The sequence below is a fragment of the Protobothrops mucrosquamatus genome, unplaced genomic scaffold (assembly GCF_001527695.2).
Source record: "Protobothrops mucrosquamatus isolate PMUCROS unplaced genomic scaffold, P.Mucros_1.0 scaffold_19, whole genome shotgun sequence".
In the NCBI taxonomy this organism is placed as follows: Eukaryota; Metazoa; Chordata; class Lepidosauria; order Squamata; family Viperidae; genus Protobothrops; species Protobothrops mucrosquamatus.
Genome location: NW_015386095.1, coordinates 1701508 through 1724499, shown reverse-complemented (window position 1 = coordinate 1724499; position 22992 = coordinate 1701508). Strand labels below are relative to the sequence as shown.

Genomic DNA, 22992 nt, shown 5'->3' with positions numbered 1-22992 from the left:
TTAAAAGTAGCAAGTGGATGGGTTTTCCTATAAAGTGATAACAAATATTTATAGATCTTTTGGTGCCCAAACTGTCAATTGTACGATGAGATGATAGGGGAATATTATCAGAGGCATTTAATCAGACTTATCTTGCAATAATATCAAAATCAGGTAAAGATCATACCCAGTCTGCTATCAGCCAGGTTCATTGATTAAGTTGACACAAAGATTTTAACTGCAGTGTTAACAAATAGTTTACAGCAAATGTTACCATCCGTTATTAAGAATGATCAAGTAGGGTTTATATAAACTAAACAAGCAGCAGATAATATTAGGTTAGCTGGATAGATTTAACAGATTTAAATAAAAATGACCAATTTGTAATCCTGCCATTAGATGCTGAAAAAAACCTTTGCTTTTTGTATTAAGCATTTTAGTAATCTTGAAAGGGAATGAATTTCCCTGTTTTCTTGTATGTATTTTCCTTCTTTCATTACTCTGAATTATAATGATTATCAATAAAATGTATTATGCAGACAGACCTTTATAAATCAATATTTATTTTGTATGTTTTGTATACATTATGCCAAAAACAAATTGGTGTTGCAGATTGTATAAGGACCAGGTCTCAATTTCTTCACAGCCCTCTGAGCATTTTTTGCTATATGTTCAATTCTTTAAATCCTTACGTTATGTTCCATGTTGACCTCGGCCAGCCCTATGCTTATGCCTGTTGTTAATACCAGTACTTCCTTCATTAGTAAACTTCTTTATTTTAGCTAATTATAATCTCAAGGCAATTTCCCAAAGGTTGCTCATTATAACCAGTGTTGTAATGTACCTCTATCCCTTTTCCCCTTAATAGTTTCACAATTGGATCAAGGAAAGCCTGATAATCTCTCTGAAAACAGCAGTCATTATTTAATCACTTAAGTGTGCAACTGGTGTCAGCTGTCTTATATGTACAAGAGTAACAGAAAAACATTTTAATAACCTATCCCCGTTTGCCAAAATAAGGAAGATTAAGGAGGCTCATAATGTTTTGGTTAAAATACACTATGAAAAATTTGTGTTTGTTTCGCATGATGGTCTGTCATCCCAGCTTTTCAGTCTTGCTTTTATAAAAAAGCACTTTCAGGATTTTTTATCATTGACATTTATTTTGGTTTACTGGTTGGAACAGTTAATTTCATAATTTAGCCTCTCTCTGGGTTTCCATTTGAACCTATTATTTTTGATTCCATTGAAATCCTGCCCCAGCACTGAGATTATCCTTATTTGTTGGGAATTAATTCTAGTTCCTGCTCTTAGTGCTGCAAAATACATAAATAAATATATTTGTCTATACTGAAGATAGATACAATTTTAATTATTTTATCTGTTAAAAGCTCAAATTGTAGTTAATTACAGTTTAAAAATAGTTAGAAAATCAATTTTGAGGTTATCTGGGCTTCTCATAGTATAGTTATTACTATTAATCAACTTAATCCTGATCAAGCAGAGCTAAGTTTATAGGATAATCAGGCAAATCATCTTGGCACTTTATTGATTTTAAGCTTTTGTTATTGGAAATAATTTGATCTTTCTGCTCTTGATCTTTTATGAAGTTCTGTTATCTGTTAGTGTTTTTGGAGAAATCAGTTGAGACTCCAAACCCATTTTTTGGAGAAGATTTTTAAGAGAATTCAAATAAAGGGTAGTTGTTTTTGCTTGGCTGTTGGAGATGCAATACAAAAATTGAAACAATAATGTATAGGATCTGTGGTGATCCTATTATTGCAACAGTTGAAGTTGATGTCTCCCACCAAATTCTAGATATTCTTACTGGTTAAGAGTTTCTCAAAAATTAATTACATTTAAGAATTTAACTCTATTTTTCCATATTTTTCCATCTCACAGTTTTACATTTCTTAAGGAATAGATAAAACAGTAGAAAAAAAGAAAGAAAAGCAAGAGGAAAGAAGCATAAAAAATAACATACTACTTAAAATATATAACCCTCCTAAGCTAATATGTATTTATTTCCTAAATTTCTTATTCTTTTTAACCATAATTAAAAATATGTTTAATCTTTAAACATTCCATTTAATACTTCTAGTCATCTAGTCCTCTTATTCAAAACATTTTTATCCATTATAATTTTTTTTAAATTCAATCACATTTAAATATCTAAAACATTTCCTTTATCTAAGTCATTTCAACTTTTTTATATTACTAATATCAAGAAAGAGAACAAAAAAGGGAAAAAAAACATATTATATTATATTTAGAGAATTCATCCCTCTTAGAGTGATATATATATTCCAAAACTTTTCTATTTCTTTAACCATATTCGAACAAATGTTTCTTTTTTAAGTATTCTCTCTGGTAAGTCCCATCATCTATTTTCTTAGTTTCCACTTTAATCTTTTTCTTTTGCCCAGTGTCTTTCTTAATCAATGTATTTTACTGAATCAAAAAGTTTTTCCGTATGTTCGTAAATGTTGCTGTAGATATAAAAAGTAAATCAGGAGAAGTGTCTTTGTATGGGACTTCTGCCTTTCCATGTTTGTTGAAAATCTTTTTCTTTTTCTTTCTCTCCGCTTCTCTTATCATTTCCTTTCTCTCCGATGTTCCTGACATCTCTACAGTCCATTTTATCCAATCTGTTTTCTTGTCCTCAGATTTATTTTGTAGTCTTAAGGGATAAGTTGTTTTTTTCCAATTCTTGTGAATTTTTTTCCACTAGGATTAAATCATGTTTCCTTGTTTTGTTAAGTTCCATCTTTAAGTCTCTATTCTCAATTCTATATCCATTTATCTGTTTTATCTGCTCCCTCTCTGTTGTTGTTTTCTGGGAATTTTTTTGTTGTAGAGTTAACTGGGAAATAGATTTATTTATATTTTCAAAGTTGTTTTGGATTTCTTTGTGGTTTAAAGTCATTGTTGTTTGAATTATTTGCAGTATACTATATATCTCCTCCTGTGAAGTATTTATGTTTTCTTGGTATGTTCTTTCTACATGTCTCTGATCCATGATAGCCAAGAATTTGAGTTTTCCTCTTCCTTTCTTTTCTCTGCAAATAGATAGATATTTGTAATCCAAATAATTCAAAAAAGATTTTTTTCCTGAAATTTATAATTCTCTCTTTGTTTACAGCCCAGATTATTGTCTTTTTTGTCACAGCTGTTCTTTGTTGTTAAAGCTTTGAAGGTCACAGACACAGATTAGCTTTTCCCAGATTTTCCCAGTCTTATATTAAAATCATAGCTGTCATAGTCTTCATCTGCCACTAGGTGTCAGCCACTATTTGTTTTTCAATTTCCAAAATGAACAATTATCTTTAAAATAAGAATCTTAACCATTCAAACAATTTTAGACTTATTTGAGATTTGAGTTTTTGAGTTTCAGGTTTTATATTTATTTCACTTCCATATATTTTGATCCTCCATAAAAAGATTAATTCGCCACTTCCGTATAGTATAAGGGTGGGGCAGAAATCCCCCTCCTTCCCTTTCAGAGGTATTTTGCTTCTTGGGGATATTTTCCAGGAAATTAAATGTAAAATAGAAAAGAGGAGATGGAATTCCTCACCCAGTTTCAAGCATGCTGTTCACAGTTGTGCTGGTTAGTGCTTTTGGACTTCAGTTGCTAGTAGCTTGGGCTGGTCGATGCAATATGGCCAGCCTTTCTCCTGTCGGGTTAGAAGGCTTTCCCCAAGTCAAACGGAACGGCCACCGCCATTCCAGAATCGCTGGAGCACCCTTCTTTCTTCGTCGCATCTCTGGGGTGACTTAGACCCATTTAGGGTCCCCTGGCAGGGCAAAATTAGCCGTGGGGGTGCATAGAATCCGCAAGCCCGTGACCGCAAGCCCGTAAAACTGGAAGTCCTCAAGATAGCATATATTCTTCTTGGCTAGATCTACAGTATTTTAAATCTGTCAAATTTTCGAGAACTGTGAACATAGTTCATGCAAAGCTTATTAAAAGAATTATTATATAACTTTACAAGCATAAATATATAGCTGTATTGCATAATGCATTACTGATAAATGATGTTTGTTAATATTTAAACTTTGTTTTTCCCAAAAAGAGGCAATGAAAAAGATTTCTGTTGTTATTTTATGATACTCTTTTTTTCAGCCGGCCCACTTTGATAAAACGGCCATATTTATGTTGAAAGGAACATCTTCTTGGTTGTTTGGTGTTTCGCAGCAAAAGTATCGTTGCACTTTCAGTTGTAACACTTATTAAGGTGCCAGTCCATCTCTCTGAATTCTTATGAAATAAAAATTTCAATCACTTTTGTTGGAAATAATGTTTGAACTGTGTTTTATGCAATTTCTTTTGTGGGATATGGAATGGTAGATTGAGAATTTTTAAATTTGAGATTTAAAGAATTTAGATCAGATCTGGTTTCTGTCCTGTGTGGTAATGTACTGATTATACTTTTGTGATCTCATCACAAAATGCTTGTTTTCTTTTTTTTGCTTCTTTTCAAACTACGTAGAGAAGAGTAGAAGAAACTATGAACTACGTATAGCCTATTCTTCAGTGGGAAGTTTGGAGAGTTAGACTCTCAGATTCTCAAACTAGAATCTGTTTGTATTTGTTGCAAATTGTTATGTTTTAACATAAAGATGTACCTCTCAATATATGTAAAAGGAGGCTATATCTGCACAGTTAATTACCACCACCTTCAGTAAATTTATTAATTCAGAGTAATATGAAATTCCATGACTGCTTAACCTTGATAAAGAGAAATAAGACAATGTTTGTTCTATTACTTATTTATTAATTTGATTTAGATGCCACACGACTAGAAAGTAACTCCACATTTCAAAAATACACAGTGTAGATATGTTAGTCTTTTCTTAGTAGTCAGTAATATATTCCATACAACACTTAGTTGAGCTTTTATATTAAGCAGATTTGATACCTTGCCTTCTGCCCTTCTGGCAAAGAAATTCAATAGTACACTTATATAAGAGTACATCTACCTTTGCCCTCTGAGAGAAATTGAATTGATTGCGCACACATTTTCTAATGTCCTTTTTATTCACATGTGGTACAAAGTTTAATTATAGTACTTTTAACCTCAAGGCATCACAAAACACCATCACAATAATCTTATTCTGTGCCTTTAACAGATACCTCAGAAATGCCCTGCAGGAAAGTAGTAGAATTCTGTTTGATCACCATTGCTGTCCAGTGGGTATGATGCTATAGTGCTAAGTGTTCCAGTTTGGTTACATTATGAGCTTGAAGCAGTGGCCATGAAAGCAAATACATTTTGAATTCATCTATTGCCAGTACTCTAATTTTTAGCAGTAAAATTATATTATCTTGTTTAAAATTTCATTAAGTATTGAAACATAATTCAGACATTTTTGAACGTATGTATTTTAGTCGCTTTAGTAATTTTACTATATTTGATTAACAGTCTTCAGAGAAGAGGAAATTATTCTGGTTCAGGAATCTTTTTGAATAGTTTACTTCAATATATACTTTATATATAGAATTTGAAGCTTCTTTTCTATTAGGTTTTGAAACTGCAAATAGCAGTGATCACTGAGTACAATTAAGATTTGATTGATTGATTTGTTTCAGACATGAGTTTTGATTAAAGCAGTAATGAAAAATTATATAGCTCCAGTATTCTAAAGCCTGGTAATGGGTAACAATAACTTCCAGTGTGCATGGCACATGCTTGTTGTTTGCCATAGTAAATTATCAAACTTACATTTTAGCAAGAAAGTATCTTTACTCGTTTCCATAACATGTAAAGCTGTATTATTAATGGGTAAAAGGAAATTTCACAATTCTTTCAGTTTTCATTTATTCATCCCAAATGTTTTTTCTGGCCTCAAAAAAATGCCACAATGAGAAATTATCTTGCATTTTTAAAAAACAAAACAAAAAGAAAACATAATTCCTGGCCACATGTATTTTCAGACTCAAGTTACTGACTTGAGCTGAGAATGGGATATAAACTTATTTCTTTTTTAGGAATTAATTAGTATTCATCAGATGAAAAGCTTTCTTCAGTAAAAGCAAAAGTAAACTATTCCTTTTGCATGTAGATAGGGAAAAACTAGAGTGGACCTTCTCACCAAAAAATTATAAGCAAATTCTGCATTAAAGATGTCTGGATATCCTATGTTAGTCTTCAATTCTGGTGTGACCCGGAAATCATGCCTTCCATTTTGAACTTAACCTCTGGGTTTCTGTTATGTTCCATATTATTCACAATTTGACAATTTCTTTTTATTAAATCCCACATTTGACACTATCAAATAAAATCCCATCAGGTTCAGTTATTTGTAAACTAAGAAAGCTCCTTCTGAGAATCTCTGACACACAAAAATGCTATGTTGGAAGATAATCACTCTGTATTCTTTCTTTTGATTATGGTTAAGTTCTGCTACCGGTAGTTGGTTCAGTTAACCTCATTCTTTTGTAGGCATCTTGCCTAATTTTCTTGAAATCAGCTAAAAGTTGCAAATGAAATAGAGCTGTTTATTTGGATAAGTTACTTCTGATCCAACCAATTCTCAAATGTTTCACATTTACTTAGAACTGTAATGGCTTCTAAAAACCTTTCTCTAAAATATAAAAGGTAATGATAATGTGAGCAAATGAATAAAATATAAAGCACATATGACTATAAGCACATATGAAGAATGATTGCAGGAACTGGGTATGTCTAGTCCAGGGCTTTTCAACCTTTTCACCCATTGTACCACTTTTAGGATATGGCAATATCCGAGTACCACCAGTCGCCTAGCAAGGTGTCAAAAACTTGATGACCAAAAAAAAAAAAAGGAAAAAAGTGATAAAGTACAGGTAGTCCTCGACTTACAACAGTTCACTTAGTGACTGTTCGAAGTTACAATGGCATTGAAAAAACTTCCCTCCAAGCCACAGCTGAGCAAGACACCTGCCTGCCCACCCGGCGGAGCTCTTCCTCCTGTCCAAGGTTTCCATTGTTGTGAGCATTTCTGTTGAGGATTGGCAGCGGGGGTGGGGTGGGGGGGGTGTTTGGTTTTTATTTCCCCCGTCTGCTGGGTGATTGCAGCAGGTTTTGGTCACTTCACATGACCCTGGGACATTGTGACCATCATAAATATGAATCAGTTGCCAAGCATCTGAATGTAAATCACAAGACCCTGGAGATGCTGCAACATTCCAGCTGATTGGTGCTTCTTCTGGGCTCAGAAACGCCAGGATCAGTGCTGAGCTCCATCTGGAGCCTGGCGCTGATCCTGGTGCTTCCACTGAGCCCTGACAGCCCTGCAGCTCCAGCCATCTCTCACTCAGGCTTGTGCAGTGTTGCCACCGGTTCAGCTCATTCCCCTCCCCCGCTACCACTTTTCTAGGATGGTCGCATACCACCTGCCAGGTGCCAATGTGCCACAGGTGGTACCCATACCACTGGTTGAAAAGCCCTGGTCTAGTCTAATGAAAAGAAGAACTGGGGAGACATGATAGCAGTGTTCCAATACCTCAGGAGTTGCTATAAAGATGAGGGGGTCAAGCTATTTTCCAAAGCACCAGAAGGCAAGATAAGAAACAATGGATGGAAATTAATCAAGGAGAGAAGCAATCTAGAACTAAGGAGAAATTTGCTAACATTGTGAACAGTCAACCAGTGGAATGGCTTGCCTTCAATAATTGTGGGTGCCCCATTACTGGAGGCTTTCAAGAAGAGACTGGACAGCCATTTGTCTGAAATGGTATAGAGGCTCCTGCTTGGGCAGGGGGTTGGACTAGTTGACCTCCAAGGTCCCTTCCAATTCTTATTCTGTGATCTACGTTCACATATTTTGCTGTTTCAAGTGTGGAAGAAGGCTATGCAATCAAATTCAGTAGAAAATCAGAGAAATGCCTTGGAGAAGAATATATATTCTGTGAAGGTTGTACAATCTGTTATATATAATCTGTTAAATTCTTCTAATATATGATGTTTATAGTATGCAGGAGTCATTTTGTTAGAATTCAATACCTTAATGAGCTTCAGTTCTTTCATTTACACAATTTTAAAAACATCGTTGATATTGAATACTTTGTTATGGTTACTGTGTAACAGAAAATAAACTGAAATCAATTGGTGGGTCTCACGATCAATTAGCAAATCTGATAGGCATGGAGATAAAGCACAGTTCAAATTTTCTATTGTTTTGTTTATTGAATTAATATTTATCAGATGCCAATTTAATTTGGATTGTGGGCAGTATCCAACATTGTTTGAATGGATTTTCACTCAAAAGGTGATCACTTGCTCTCTGTTCTCTTGCAACTTCTAAGATCTACCTGAGGAAGTCTAAAATGCTCTGGAGTGGTGGACTCCATTCCACCAGTAAATGGACATAATAAAATCCAGTCCTTTATACAATATTTGGTTTTAGACTAGAAGTTTGGATTGAGTTGTCACTTAGCTGAATGGTCAGCTAATTTAATTTAAAGATTGTTGGGTTAATCCATCATTTTTACCTTCTGTGAATGTAGATATAGATCAGTGGTGGCGAACCTATGGCACGAATGCCAGAGGTGGCACTCGGAGCCCTCTCTGTGGGCACACATGCCGTTGCCCCAGCCCACCTCCCCCCATGGCCCCCTCCACACCAGTAGCCCCCCCCAGAGGAGAGTCGCCCTAGGCACGGCCCGCCTGGAGCAGCGCAGCCAAGGACATGGTAGCTGGACAGTGGGGACAAGACTCCGCCCTTGCGCCCTGTCGTAAACAGATGCTGCTGCTGGGCATGAGTGGAGGGCGTGGCCGCCATGGCGCTGCTGGGCAACCTGGGCAATCGGCAGGCCATGGAGGTGGTGGGTGGCCCTGCTGGTGCATGGGGCAGGGGTGGAGTGAGGGCAGTGCAGGGGGGGTGGGGCGGGGGTGGGGCAATTTTGGGGCACTCGGTCTCTAAAAGGTTCGCCATCACTGATATAGATGGTTATGTCAGTTTAAAATTGTAGATTTGTATACAGATATTCACAAGGCAATATCCAGTTTACACCTAGGTTCCTACCATCACAAATAATGCATAATTTGATTCAAAGATTGTTTAGACAAAGCTGTACATTTTGAATTGATGCATATAAGATGAAAGAATTAAAATACGACATGCCAATAATAAATGCTCATAAATCAGTATAGGCTAAATATCAGAATGATCTACTAATGTTTTATCCTATTTTATTCACATGTAAACATTTCCTTTTTCTATAGGCAACAAACGAAGACTTCAGTTTACCGAAGCAGACAATCTTTGAACAGTCCTAGTCCGGGAGAAACTGAAATGGATCTTCTAGTTACACGTGAAAGACAGAGACGTGGTATCCGCAATAGTGGATATGACGTAAGTGTATGGAGACTGCATTTGTTGAGCATATTGCAATGTTAATAAATTGATTTAGAAGAATTAAAGTACACATTAAGTTTATTTTAGCAAAATTATGTATTTACCTATTTGCAGCGTTGAGTCCGCATTGGGAATCAATATTTTGCAAAAGGTTTATAAAATCAGCCCCTGAAATCAGGTTGAATTTTAGGTGTTCATTTTTATGGGTTTAGAATATTTATCAATCTGACCATAATTTGAATAATGTTTCACAGAATAGTTGTGAATTGTTACTTATACCATCTGTCGGGATAATGTAAATTTAAATAAAACCCTAATATAAATATATACATTATGGTTACTATTTTCTAATTACAGCACCCTATCACAAAAGTTATAGCAAGAACATTGAGATATTTGTACTGGACCTAGGAAGCTACTTCCCAAGAATCTCAATTTGCTTACCTAGTTTCTTTTGATTAAGTTGCTAAAACTTTAGACAGCCTTCCCCAGTCTGATGATTTAAAATGAATTGGATTATAACAGGTCTGCATGACATATGGCCTGCAGTCTGCATGTGGCCTGCCAAGTAACCTTGTGCAGCCAGCCAGCATTTTTTGAATGCTCAACAAATGCTAAGTATACCATTTATTTGGATGTGAACCTTACTGAGTGTCTTGTATATTCTGAAACATTCCCCCCCCCAAATATAATCTCTGATGAAATTGTGACCTCTTGCTAAAATAGACTATAATGAGGGGCGGGGGAAACCTGCTAGTTTACTGGGGGGGAGAAATCTCCCTAGTGAAAAACAGATTTTTAAGAACATAAACACTGAAATTGAGATTGTTCTTGAAATGAGCTTTAACATTGCAAGAGAAATAACTGTTGCTGGGAAATGTTTTACAGAAGGCAGATTTTTAAAGCTGTGTATAAAGATTGCTGTGCCCAATCTTTGCACAGAAAAGAAAGCAAAATTTGAGTGCAGCATTTTGTTAATATAAAAGATGAAGTAACAAAGTTTCTTGCAAATGAATTAGAAAATTTAAACAGCCTGAAAATGAACAGTGGAACTATAATATCTTTTTATTTTGCAATATCACAACTCATGTAAATAATCTGAATCTTCCCAGTTTCAAGGAAAAGATCAACTAATCTTTAAAATGTATAATTCAATAAAAGCATTAAAATGAAATTACATCTTTTGAAGGGACAACTCAAGAAAGCAGAACAGGGTCAGTTTCTTATTTGTACTCAGCATATTCCTTATCAGGTGCACTGAGTTAGGGAAAAAAAATAAAGAGAGCATGTTAGCCTTCTGATTGAGGAATTCCATGAAACATTTGCTTTGACCGAAGAAGAAAAGGCTCAATTAAATATGATTTAAAATCCATTTTTTGTAAATCCAGAAGAAATATTCCTAGATTTCCAAATAAAAATAATCGAGTTGCAATGTTCAGGTGCTTATAAATCAAAATTTAAGGGAAACAAATGTTTAGAAAAGGAAAAATTTAGAAAGCTCACTGAAACTCAGCAAACTTTTGTATTTTTGGAAACCTATTTATATGCAAACAAATCTTTGCAAAACAGTTTAAGGATATCAACTTCTCATTTAACCCAATTAAAAAGTGTTGTTGAAAAAAGATGCAATATATTGCATTTATTTATTCATGTTTTTTTGTATCATAGTCTTCATATTTTCTAGTAATAACCTAATTTTCCCCAAACTGTTCCTTTGTGGACTGTGGTTATTTAAATGTATCAGTGTTATCCTTTCCTCTGTTTGATTTGGCTGGATTAAAAGTTTTCCTCACATTCTACTTCTGCTAGTCATTCTGGCCAGGACATTAAAAGCCTAGAGTAACACAGAGCCTGATGTTAGGCAAGCTGCATTACAGAGTTATAGACTAAATTTCACGTTCTTACATAATGGTAGTTCAGTGTCCCAGATATTTGTTCTTTCTTATAATAGATATATAGTCTAAATGGATGCCACTATACTTTGCTATATAAATAATTTATGTCTTAAGTATCTTGATACCAACTTAAGTTGCACTGTGTTTTAATTCTTCGTTTAATGTGTGACCAAAATTCTTTCAGTTATATTCCTTAACTATTTGACAGGTGATTTTGATTGATTTATTATGCATTATCAAGCTGGTTTTGACTCCTAGCGACCACCTAAATAGATTTTTTCCATGATTTTTTCTATTCCTAACCTTTTCCCGTTTTTCCAGTGGAGCACTCATTGTCATTGTAATTGAATCCATTCACCTTGCTGCTGGCTATCCTCTTTTTTTTTCTTTCCTTCAACCTTTCCCAGCATTGCAGCGTTTTCCAGAGAGCTAGGTCTTTATATAATGCAAGTAGTCCTCAAGTTACAACAGTTCACTTAGCAACAGTTCAAAATTATGACACCCCCAAAGTACTTAAGACAATTCCCGAAGTTACGAATGTTGCAGCACCGCGGCAGTCATTCACCTGTACGACTGACTGCAGAGACACTGCAGCATTCCCCCTGCCTATTCCCACCCCTACAGGGACCTAACAGGCACTGCCCTGTTATGACAACCCACCAGTTCCTCCCCACCCCAAAGGCTCACTTATCTTTCGAAGTTCCAGAGTTCCAGAACAGATTGACTCTTCCTTCTCTCTCTTTAAGCGATCTGTTTCACTTGTGGGGGTTGCATGGCACAGCAGTGCTGTTTCTTTGCCTGCTCCCGGCACTCCAAAAGGAGAGCAGTAAGAGCAGAGGCTAAGCGGGATGAGCGTGTCCTGCTCAGCTTCACCAACTCACCGAGGCACAGGACACCTGGTCTGCTTTTGGAGCTCTGGGCAGGCTTGGTGAGTCTGAAGGAGCACGAAACCACACTCCCAAAGGCTTCTCTGTGCCAAAAGCTTTTGACAAGGGATGGAAGGCTTCAAGCAGCGCGCAATCGCTTCCCCAAAGCCTTCTGTCCCTTTGCAAAAGCTTTTGGCCCAAAGAAACCTTTGGGGATGCAGTCTTGTGCTCCTTTAGACTCACCGAGGCTGCCCTGTGCTCCAAAAGTGGATTGGATGTCCTGCACAGGCATCCTCGGTGAATCAGCGAAGCTGAACAGGGCATGGCACGCTTGTTCCGCTCTGCCTCTGTTCTCACTGCTCTGCATTTGGAGCACCAGGAACAGACAAAGAAACCATGGCAGAGAGGATGGAGGGGAGACAGCTCGCTTGACCATCAAGATTTCCACAGTGCCTGTGGAGACCCAGTGGGGCAGGATGGGGGGGGGAAAGCATGAGATATCTCAGTAGGTCCGGGGAGGCACTAGGCCCCCCCACCCTGAGATACCTCATGTGCACTTGACAACTGGAACATTTGATTAGCCAATGCATTGGGTAAAGGAGGGAGGGATCACGTTCATTTAACGTTATCCAATTAACAAATCTTTGGGTTACAAATGTAATTGGCAGGCTCTATTACACTTTTGTAACTCGAGAATTACCTGTATGTCCAAAGTAGGATAATTTCTGCCTTGAGTGAGAACTCTGAGTTAATTTGTATGATAATCCATTGATTTATTTTCTTGGCTGTTCATAGTATTTTCAGGGATCTTCTCCAACACCAAAGTTTAAAGGAATCATACTCTTCCTATCCTTCTTCTTTAGAGGATTGTTTGAATTAGCATTTCTTGAACAGTGGACTCTTAGGGTTTGTAAAATCAATATGTTGAAAAATAATACAATATTAAAATCTCAACAAACAATCAGGAGACATAATAATAACAACAACAACAACCTTGGAGGTCATCTACTCCAACCCCCCTGCTCAGGAAGGAAACCCTATACCATTTCAGACAAATGGCTGTCCAATCTCTTCTTAAAGACTTCCAATGTTGGAGCATTCACAGCTTCTGGAGGCAGGTTGTTCCACTGATTAATTGTTCTAACTGCAAGGAAGTTTTTCCTTGGTTCTAGGTTACTTCTCTCCTTGATTAGTTTCCATCCGTTGCTTCTTGTTCTGCCTTCAGGCGCTTTGGAGAATAGCTTGACTCCCTCTTCTTTCTGGCAGCCCCTGGGATATTGGAATACTGCTGTCATGTCACCCCTTGTCCTTCTCTTCATTAAACTAGACATACCCAATTCCAGCAACCGTTCCTTGTGTATTTTAGCCTCCAGCCCCTAATCATCTTTGTTGCACATGATAGGTGCAGTGAACGCATCACATTTACTTTTTAATAGAATAAATGTTGAGAAATAGAACCCATACAAACAAAAGCTCTTTTGCCTGTTCCATAATTTTTAAAAGAGAAAAAAAGGTTAAGAAACACTGATCTAAATTATGGAGAAGTTTGAGGGAAAGACAAGAGAAAATGGGAGCAAGTTATTCAACATCAGAATTCTTACTATATTACAGTATCTAATGGCTTTCATCACAAATTTTCATAAGTAAACTGGTATGAAACTATTAAAGATTTATTTTATCAGTGAGACCAGAATGTAAAGCCCCATCAGCTATAGTATTCAAAATTGCTATGCCCTAGTCCTGTGCAATAGTAAAATATCTCTTTCTTTGCATTGCCTTTCTGTTTAAATATACAGTGAAATTCCATTTTAATGGATTAATTGGAATAATGTCTATTAAATAAGGAAGCACATCATCACAGTGTTTTATGTTATTTTCATGATAACATTATTATTAAAATCATGCAAAATATTACAGTTGAGTAATGATGTCATTATGTAAAAGCCTTACATTGGCACAGCCAGTTTCTTCAATGTGCACTAATTTATATTTGGTTTTTGCCTTTTACATTGTGTACCTTGATCATATTTCTCTGATTTCCAGAACCCAAATAGAAAAAAAATATTGCAGTACTTACGAAGTAATAAATAATCTTGCTGTCTGTTGAAGTATAGTGATTCTTTGCTATATTTGTCAAGATTCAGGAAACTGAAACATCATCTGTGAAAGGATTGTCTGTGTTTTCACATTATGTGTCACAGTACATAAATCCTAATACGAAATGCATTTAGGTTCATAGTGTGCTATGCTTCATTGCTGCAGCAATGTAAAGGAACAATCTATGGTATGAGATAAAGCTGGCTTTGCTGTAGTTATTCATACATCGTATTTCCCTGACTGCAGTATCCCCTTATGTGTGTTTTGTTTTGCAATTGGATCATTCTGTATTTTTGTTACATTATTTTTATAAAGTCAAATTTGAAGTCTTAGGGGCACTTGTTTGTCGCCTGCTTAGTTTCTGTTATGTTTATTTTCTGTACCTCTCTATTTTCTTTTTACTGTAGGATAGGATATAGTGATTGTGGTACAGAAATAGTGACTAGACCACAATTATCAAATCATCTTCATCACTGGAGGGACATAAATCCATAACTCATTGGTCCAAACCAATTACTAAAAAATCATTACAAGTACAGATCAATTAAGTTCTAGATGCAGTTTGATCAGTTTAACACACAACAATTAAGTACTAGATGCAGCTTGATCAGTTTAACACACAACCAATAAATATGTCTTCCACCAGCAACAACATGGAAGCTCTGTGGGCTTTTGTGGCCTCTTATGGCTCCAGTAATCCTATTTGCTTCTTATGTTATTCTATTTATGCCTACAAAGAGGATCCTACAAAGTAGTTAATATCACCTATTTATTTATTTTATTTATTTTATTTTATTTTATTTTATTTTATTTTATTTTATTTTATTTTATTTTATTTTATTTTATTTATCCTTTTAAAAAGTGTAATTTATTTTTTAACCTAGAATTCCTACTTTGATCTGGTGGGAAGACTCATTATCTTTAATGATTTAGGGAATAATATGGGCGGGAGCAGGAACTCCTGTTATATACTAATTGTATATACCTTGCTTGTAAAATACAAAGGAAAAAATGAAACTAAGTAATCTAATGAGAGTGGGGGCAAGAGGGTTTGTGCAAGTATGTACGAAATTAGTACACCTAGGAGAAGAGAATTAGGAAAATTAAATCTAAAAGAAGGCAAAGGCAAATCACTTCTGTGTTACTGTCAAGAAATTTGAATGAAACATTAAATTCCATTTGGTTTCAAGATGATGAGACCATCCAAGTTGAAAGCACTTGTCTAGTTATTAGATAAGAATATCAGACTTTTAAGATATTTTATTCAGTTTTGTTGTTTATTGACCTTTGTATATTAAAGTTAGTTGATTTGAACTTTCCTTTTAAGGAAAAAAAATGGAATATAAACATGAAATGAAATATAATCTGTTGAGAATTTAAGAGAAAGCTGATTTTAGCTGAAAACTGGAAAAATGTTTTAAATATTTAAGTTACTCACATTTATGAATTTGTTAACAATACTTGTGACTCTCGATGTAGAGAATATTAAGGCATAAATAGGTATTTTTATAGGTACTTATAACATTTGTAATCTTTATAGGATATAGATTCCTTAAGCAGCTAGAAATTCATTGAAATCAAAGCTAGATAGCTATTCTCTTTTTCTTTCAATACAAAACATTCTTAGTTATTAATATAAAATAGTTAATAACAGCCTACATTCATTTTTGCCTGATTATAATTTCTTCTCTAAAGCAAATGGTGAATAACAATGACTGTGGCATTTATAAAAATATAAAAGAGACTTACTAAGACTAGGGCAATGTAAGTTCTATGCTTGAATGGAAATATGAACCTGATCCAACACCTTATCTCTATCATTTCTCTAATTAAATGGTTATAATGAGCGTGGAGGGGGATTAAGAACTGAATAGAAAGAATGAACACAAGCTTGGGATCTCTTGTACCTGTTGATTTCTTTGCTTCCTTGGGATGCTGTACTAGTGTACTGTTTCTAATGCAGGACATAGCTTTTTTCGGCTATCTATTAAATAACAAAGCTCATAAAAGGGATTTAAGATGATGAGTGAACATATCTGCTTATTGTACATATATATGAACACCATCATAAAAAGTGATTGCAACAATCTCCATTAAATACTTATATTTTATCCAACAGACTGAGCCTGAAATGATAGAAGAAACAAATATTGACCGTGTCAATGAATCTCGAAATTATACCAGAGCCCATCAAGCAAAAGGCCATTCAGAGACTTCAACTCTGAGTTCTCAGCCCTCTATTGATGAAGTTAGGCAACAGATGCACATGTTACTAGAGGAAGCCTTTAGTTTGGCTTCAGCAGGTCATGGAGGACAGAACAGGCAACAAGACACTTACAATTCTGCACAGAATTTGCCATATTCTGAAGTTGTGACCAGTGCTCCTGGTACCATGTCTCGACCTAGAGGTGGAATACAGTGGGTGCCAACATATAGACCAGAAGTGTATCAGTACAGTTTACCACGACCTGTAAGTGACCAGTTACATATGATACATAAAGAGCTATCGTGAGCTTGTTTCATATGTTTTCAAAGAAAATCCTTTTGTGTTGGTTGAATATGTGTCCATTTCACTGCAGAACCTTCATATATACCATACAGCGTTTTACATGCATTTTAAGAAGCTTGTCTACAAAATCACATTGTATATTTCATGTAAGGTTATGTGTGTGATCTTGAAGTTACATATTAGTGTAAGATGAATTACCAAACTAGACAATTAACCTTGTATGAGGTAATAGCATAAATGCAGTAAAAGTAAACAGCATTTTTCAAGGTGTAGAACAGGGGTAGTCAACCTTGGCTCTTTTATGACTTGTGGACTTCAATTCCCAGAATTCCTGAGCCAGCTTAGCTAGCTCAGGAATTCTGGGAGTTGAAGTCCACGAGTCATAAAAGAGCCAAGGTTGACTACCCCTGGTATAGAACATACTGGAAGTTATATGCTTCCTTTCATTGTTCTGGTTCCTGTAACTGAGGCTAGAGTATCAGTAATCCTGAGTTAGAGGGAGCAAGAGGCATAGACTGACAGATTTCATTCACAAAACCTTTTTGCAGTATTACTAACGGCACAGAGTGGGTTCGTGAATATGTACTACCAGAAAAAAACCCAGAGACAAAATATTTCATGTTAAACCAGCACTATGAAAATAAGGCAGGTAGAATTTATGCCTGCAGTATGCTTTGCATTCAAGGACTTGAGATACATATTCTATTATATGTTTAATTATGTTCAAGAAAATATTGTCTTATGAGTAGAACCATAAAATATTTTAATTATACATTTGAAACAGTTACATTGTCTTTCTCCTTCATTCAGAAAACAAAAAGAGATCATCCTGCCATTTATGCCATTAATTTCCCTTATGATATTGAGAAAATACAAGTTATTTGTTCAAATGTATGGGATGTGGGTTGGGATGCAAATGATCAGATTTTTTTTTAAAAAAAGACAAGAATATTACAAACTAGTGTTTTCTTTGTGATTTTGTATGTGTGAAGCACTTTCAGTATCGCTGTATAGCATAAATTCTAAGGCTCATTAATCCTGAATCATTAGCAACCAAGACATAGATATGCAATTTTAAACTAGATCTTTTCTTTTTCTGACAAAGGAAGAATGAGAAACACTTCAGTGTGTCTGTTTAAAACTAGGTTGTGAAATTGTAAAATGAACAAAGTTTTGCCAGTTGGTTTAAGAAAAAAAACTTATTGTTCATATCCTAACAGATAATATTACTGTTTTATGAAAAGACATAAATGCTACGATCTATGATAAAATATGGCACAATATATATATGTATATAGATTTACATAATTTCAAGGCCAGGTATATAACTAAATGGAACTCTCAGTCTGTCCAAACCAAAATCACTCTTAGTTACCATAATGGGTTATTATTTTTCAGCAATATAAAAGTAGCATTGCTGATGCTGCTTCATTTTTTCAGGTTTGGTAAATATGTTAGAATCAGCAATCTTCCAGATGACTTGAAATTACTCAGTGAGATATCAATATTCTATTTCTACTTACCATTGATTTAATCTATTCATGTGTTATTTTCAGGTACCAGTTATTAGGCAACATGATTTTAAACTTGCTTACTGGACAGTTCAACTTACATCCATACCACAATTTATTCTCATATCAGTGTATGCTTGCAATGGAAAAATAAATATTTATTGTGATCTTTTGTTTCTTCAATTAGAGAAACTTGTACAAAAAGCTATTCACCAAAAATATTATTATATGAATAAATATTAATATTTAGGGTGTAAAATTTGGTATAAAAGAAACGGAAGTGCAAAAGAGGAGTACATACTCAATTAATCTGAGTTATCATGAGCAATTTAAAGCAAATATAACTTACTCATAATATTTCATGGGTTTTCCCCAAGAAATATAACTTAATTTGAGATTTAACTTTTGATAAATAAGGAGAATGAAAATGGGGGGGGGGGGAATCCCCAAATGGAACTATAATTTTTATATGTGCTAAATGTTCTTATCTTGAAAAAAGAGTGACTCTTGGTAAAATGATTATAAGTATAATATTCTACAAAATTAATAAGTGAGAACTTTCAAGCACATTGAAAAGCTTACTTTTTAATAATTTGAAGACAGCCCTTTATATTAGGCTTTTAAGACCACTATCTCTGAATAGACTATGTTGTTGTGGGGTTCAATCAAACATATTTCTTCTATAATGCAGAGAAAGACAATCTAGTGTTATCTAAATAATTGAATTTTTTTTTTTGAAGAAAGCTCCTTGATTTCTTCCCAGGCATACAGGTTTTCTCCACTCCCGGAAATGGTGATGGGTTCTCCACCTCCTCCTGTACCTCCCAGAACAGGACCTGTTGCTATAACTTCTCTTAGGAGGTACTACAGAAATTTCTAGTTTTCTTAGTAATTAATGCTGATGCTCAGCTACACTACTGCTAAGCTAGCTCCTTATATTTAACGTATGCTTTTGAAATTCAATCAAATGGTATAATTTCAGGTATAATGTTATGATTAAATATTTAAAAACTATATCTATGTTTGGATACAAACTTTTTAGATATGTAAAAATATGCAAAAGCTATTCTCTAGCATTGTCTGAACCATGATTTGAATCCTTGATTACAAAGGTATAATCTCAGGGTTATACTGTCTTATAAAATAATTGAATAATTAATAGAACACCCTGTTTTTTTCTGAAATAACCAAACAAGCAGCACAAGATCAGTGGACGATTTGATATTTTTGAGGGGGGTGGCGCTCAAGAAAAATGTAGAACATTTTTACTATAATATTACTTACGTAAATTATGTAATCACAATAAATGTAGACAGGTTTTAACATACTGTTAACATTTGTTAAATATTTAGTGCACAATTTCTTCATTTGGATGGTGGATAGTGCCTTTTAAATGTTATATTCTCAGATCAAATTAACTTAATAATGCATGTCATGCATGAATAGCTGATTGCTGTTGTGGTTCAGTCTTACAAAATCACTTGGCCTGACAAACAGTGCTCTTTTTTTTTTAAACCACTTTGGAATATACTGCAAAGCTACCACATAGTATGAATGATGTATTTTCACAGTGCATTGGTATAAGAATACAGAAGTAGCTGGGCTGTCCTCATTGGCTGTCAGTGATGTCATAATAGTTGTGCAAAACTATCAATGAGCACTGGCAGCCAGCCTCATCATTCATTGTCAGATAGAATGAAAATAAAAGTAAACTTAGCATACTCCTAGCAAATATCTAATAAAATGTATGTCATTATTAACATTCATGTTTTTAAATGTTATTATAATTAGAATTGTTTACACCAGTATAGCCTCACTAATTGGCATTTTCTGGTGTTTACATTACCATATCAAAATGCAGGACAGGATAAAAGATATATAAATTATTACCTAAAGCAAACGGTGGTCTGCAAAGCTGATATGATTAGCTATTAGTGAAAAATGTCAAAATGATAATATTTCTCTTCTTTCACAAACTCTTAAAGCAATGCAGCTGCTCTGGATGAAATGGTTCTACTTTTTGATAATTGACTTCAAAGTACTTAAATGTGCTGCTCCAGATTAAATGGGTTCTAGACTTTGACCAAGGTAAATTTGACATTGATATGACTAATGTTTCCAATATGTATTGTACAGGTCAACTTCCGATATTGGCAGCAAGACAAGAGTATCAGAGTCCAGTGGGACTGAACAGATACAGCCACATGATCATGTCCCTTTTGTCCCAGTATCAAAAGCCCCAGTAACTGTGGCTCCATTGGATCAATCAGCTTTGAATTACTCAGGTGAAAAACGCATGCGGTACAAACAGAGACCACATCTAAGTCTATATGGCATAGAGACAAGTGTATGAGATCTAACAAATACCCTTGTTTAAAACTGTGTTAATGGTTCTCTTGAAGGCTTGAGGAGGAGGATTGATAAAAGGATCCCCACACACACCTTCATTTATCACATGAAGTATATTTCTAACATATAGGAGAGAAAGGACATGGTCTCTCTATTTGAAGCACCTGGAATTAGCATCTTTCCAAGACAGGACCTTGGAACTGCTACTGTGTTATAGGACAGAAAACAGATGGCCATGTAACGTAGTCTTTTTTTCCTTGCAGTGATTACTTTTGAGCTGAATGCATGTGTGTAGATTCAAAGGCTAGGCACTTTTTAGAAAAAGCTAGGGGAAATTGCTATTCTCAGCATAGTGTATTGAAGCCAATCTGAACTGACGGTAAATGTTATGTGGCTGTTTCATTGTGTTTACAGCTCCCAAGCTCTATGTCCTTGGAAAGTATTCAGAAGTGAATTCGGTCATGGTATCCCAACTGGTAATCAAAAAATTTCCAATATGGCAAATCTAATCAGATTAACTCCATTTGTCATTAATAAGCTGAATACGATTATACATACAAGGATATATGCCACAAGGAGCTTCAGCAGATGATATTAACACATGAAACTTCCTCATGTTGAGTTAAATCAGTTCATCTAGTCTACCTTCTCCAGTTATGATTGGCACCAGCTCTCCAGGATTTCAGACATCTTTTTTTATACTGCCTGAGACCCTTTTAATTGAAGACAGTAATGATTGATCCTGAAACCTTATACATGCAAAGGAAAAGTAGTTATATTATTATTTTCAGAAGACTTTGGGAGAGTGAGATTAGTGGTTGTATTCTGCCACTGAGTGTAGCTCAAGACATTTCTTTGATTCAGTAGAATTATTAACTAACTGATCTAAATAATTCTTACATTAAAAACAGAACAAAAGACTGCACTCTGTCAGATATTTTGGATTTATACATCCTAAATGTTTGTATATGCCTATGTTTGAATGAGTTGGGAGTATATCTTGTTTTACATTGTAAAGTTGGTCTCCCACGTCATTGATGTTCCTGATATTACATATTATTGCAGCTCATGAGGTAAGATTTTAGAGGAAAATTATTCTGATTGGTCAATAATTCAGCTAATGAAAAATGTATTGTTTACAAAGAAAGAATAGTTGTGTTGCTAGTTTGTCTAATGTGCTTACTTGAATAATAAAGAGATTTAGAAGAAGCAGATTTTTTTAAAAAGGATGCTGCTACTAAATATTTATTCTTAACCAGGTTCATACAGGTTAAGATAGCCTAGCCTGTATGATGAAAGGAAGGTAAGCCTACTAGCTGTTTAATCATATGCAAAAGGCGTGGTATAAATTTCTTTCTTTTTTTTTCTAAATTGCTTTTTCCCCCGTCTCAATCTCATTGGTAGACAAAAAAAACCAGTAAATTATCATCCCCAAAGTTTTGGAACAATTTTCTTTGAAGTGTTTCTTGAAAATTCAACTTTTTAATAGCTTTTAAAATAAAAGCTTGTTCCTATTCTCAATGACCAATTTGGGTAAATAAAATCTGAATGGAAAAAGTGTGTAGGGAGAACAGCTAACTTGCTTATTGATTAAACAGTATTGATGCCACACTTTTTCTTTGGATTTTCCTCCTTTACATTTTGTGGTTTTAATACATACTGTGTTCAAATATCATGGGTGCCAATCTAAAAACAGGCAATGGGTGTTGTATGCGCTTTCCAAATCCTTTTGCCTTAGATCAGGGTTGCCCAACCTTGGGATAGCTGGCTGGGGAATTCTGGGAGTGGAAGTCTAAGAGACTAAAGGTTGCCAGAGTTGGACAACCCTGCCCTCTCTTTTATCTGCAGTTGTAACATTTGCTCTTCCCCCTTCCCAAAGGAAATAATAATACTTCTACCGGTTTGTCTTTAGATGATACTGTATTAATAGCAGTAAATGTCAGTGGAATGAAATTGCATCTCTAGCCATTAATCTGATTTCCACGATAAAAAATATTTAACAATGTATTATAACGTTTATGAAGTACTTAACTAATAGAATATACATTTCTATTCTACTGATTAGATGTGCCATGACTTTAAATGTCTTGATGTTTTAATTAAAGAGGAATTGACTTCTCTTAATTGTTAAGAGAAACAATTAAGAAATATCCAATTTTCCAAGAAATTGGAAATATCTTAAGAGAGATGACACTGGCTGAATGGACTACTGGATTTGACACATGTTTCCCTTTGTTTTTTAAATCTGGAAACATAAAAATGAATCCTACTATAATGTTTCCTACATGTGGAATATATTTTTTAAAAATCTAACTTAATAGTCTTTGTAAGATCAGCATGTAATAATACATCAACAGTTAATAGCTTTTTTTTTTAAACAGATGTGCCCTAAAAAGTACAACATAAATAAAAGCAGCTTAGGCCACACTTTTAGGTGTGCTTAC

At 34.9% G+C, this 22992-nt stretch overlaps 1 protein-coding gene across 1 annotated transcript in view; it reads left to right on the top strand.

Moving 5' to 3' along the window:
• The window catches only part of KIAA1549L (KIAA1549 like), a 90929-nt gene that overhangs the window by 54229 nt on the left and 13708 nt on the right, over positions 1 to 22992 (top strand). Inside the window, exons 15-18 of the mRNA XM_029287125.1 lie at positions 9189 to 9318; positions 16299 to 16649; positions 18963 to 19060; positions 20336 to 20484. Coding sequence (XP_029142958.1) covers positions 9189 to 9318; positions 16299 to 16649; positions 18963 to 19060; positions 20336 to 20484 — 728 coding nt within the window. The remainder of the gene's footprint in view (positions 1 to 9188; positions 9319 to 16298; positions 16650 to 18962; positions 19061 to 20335; positions 20485 to 22992) is intronic.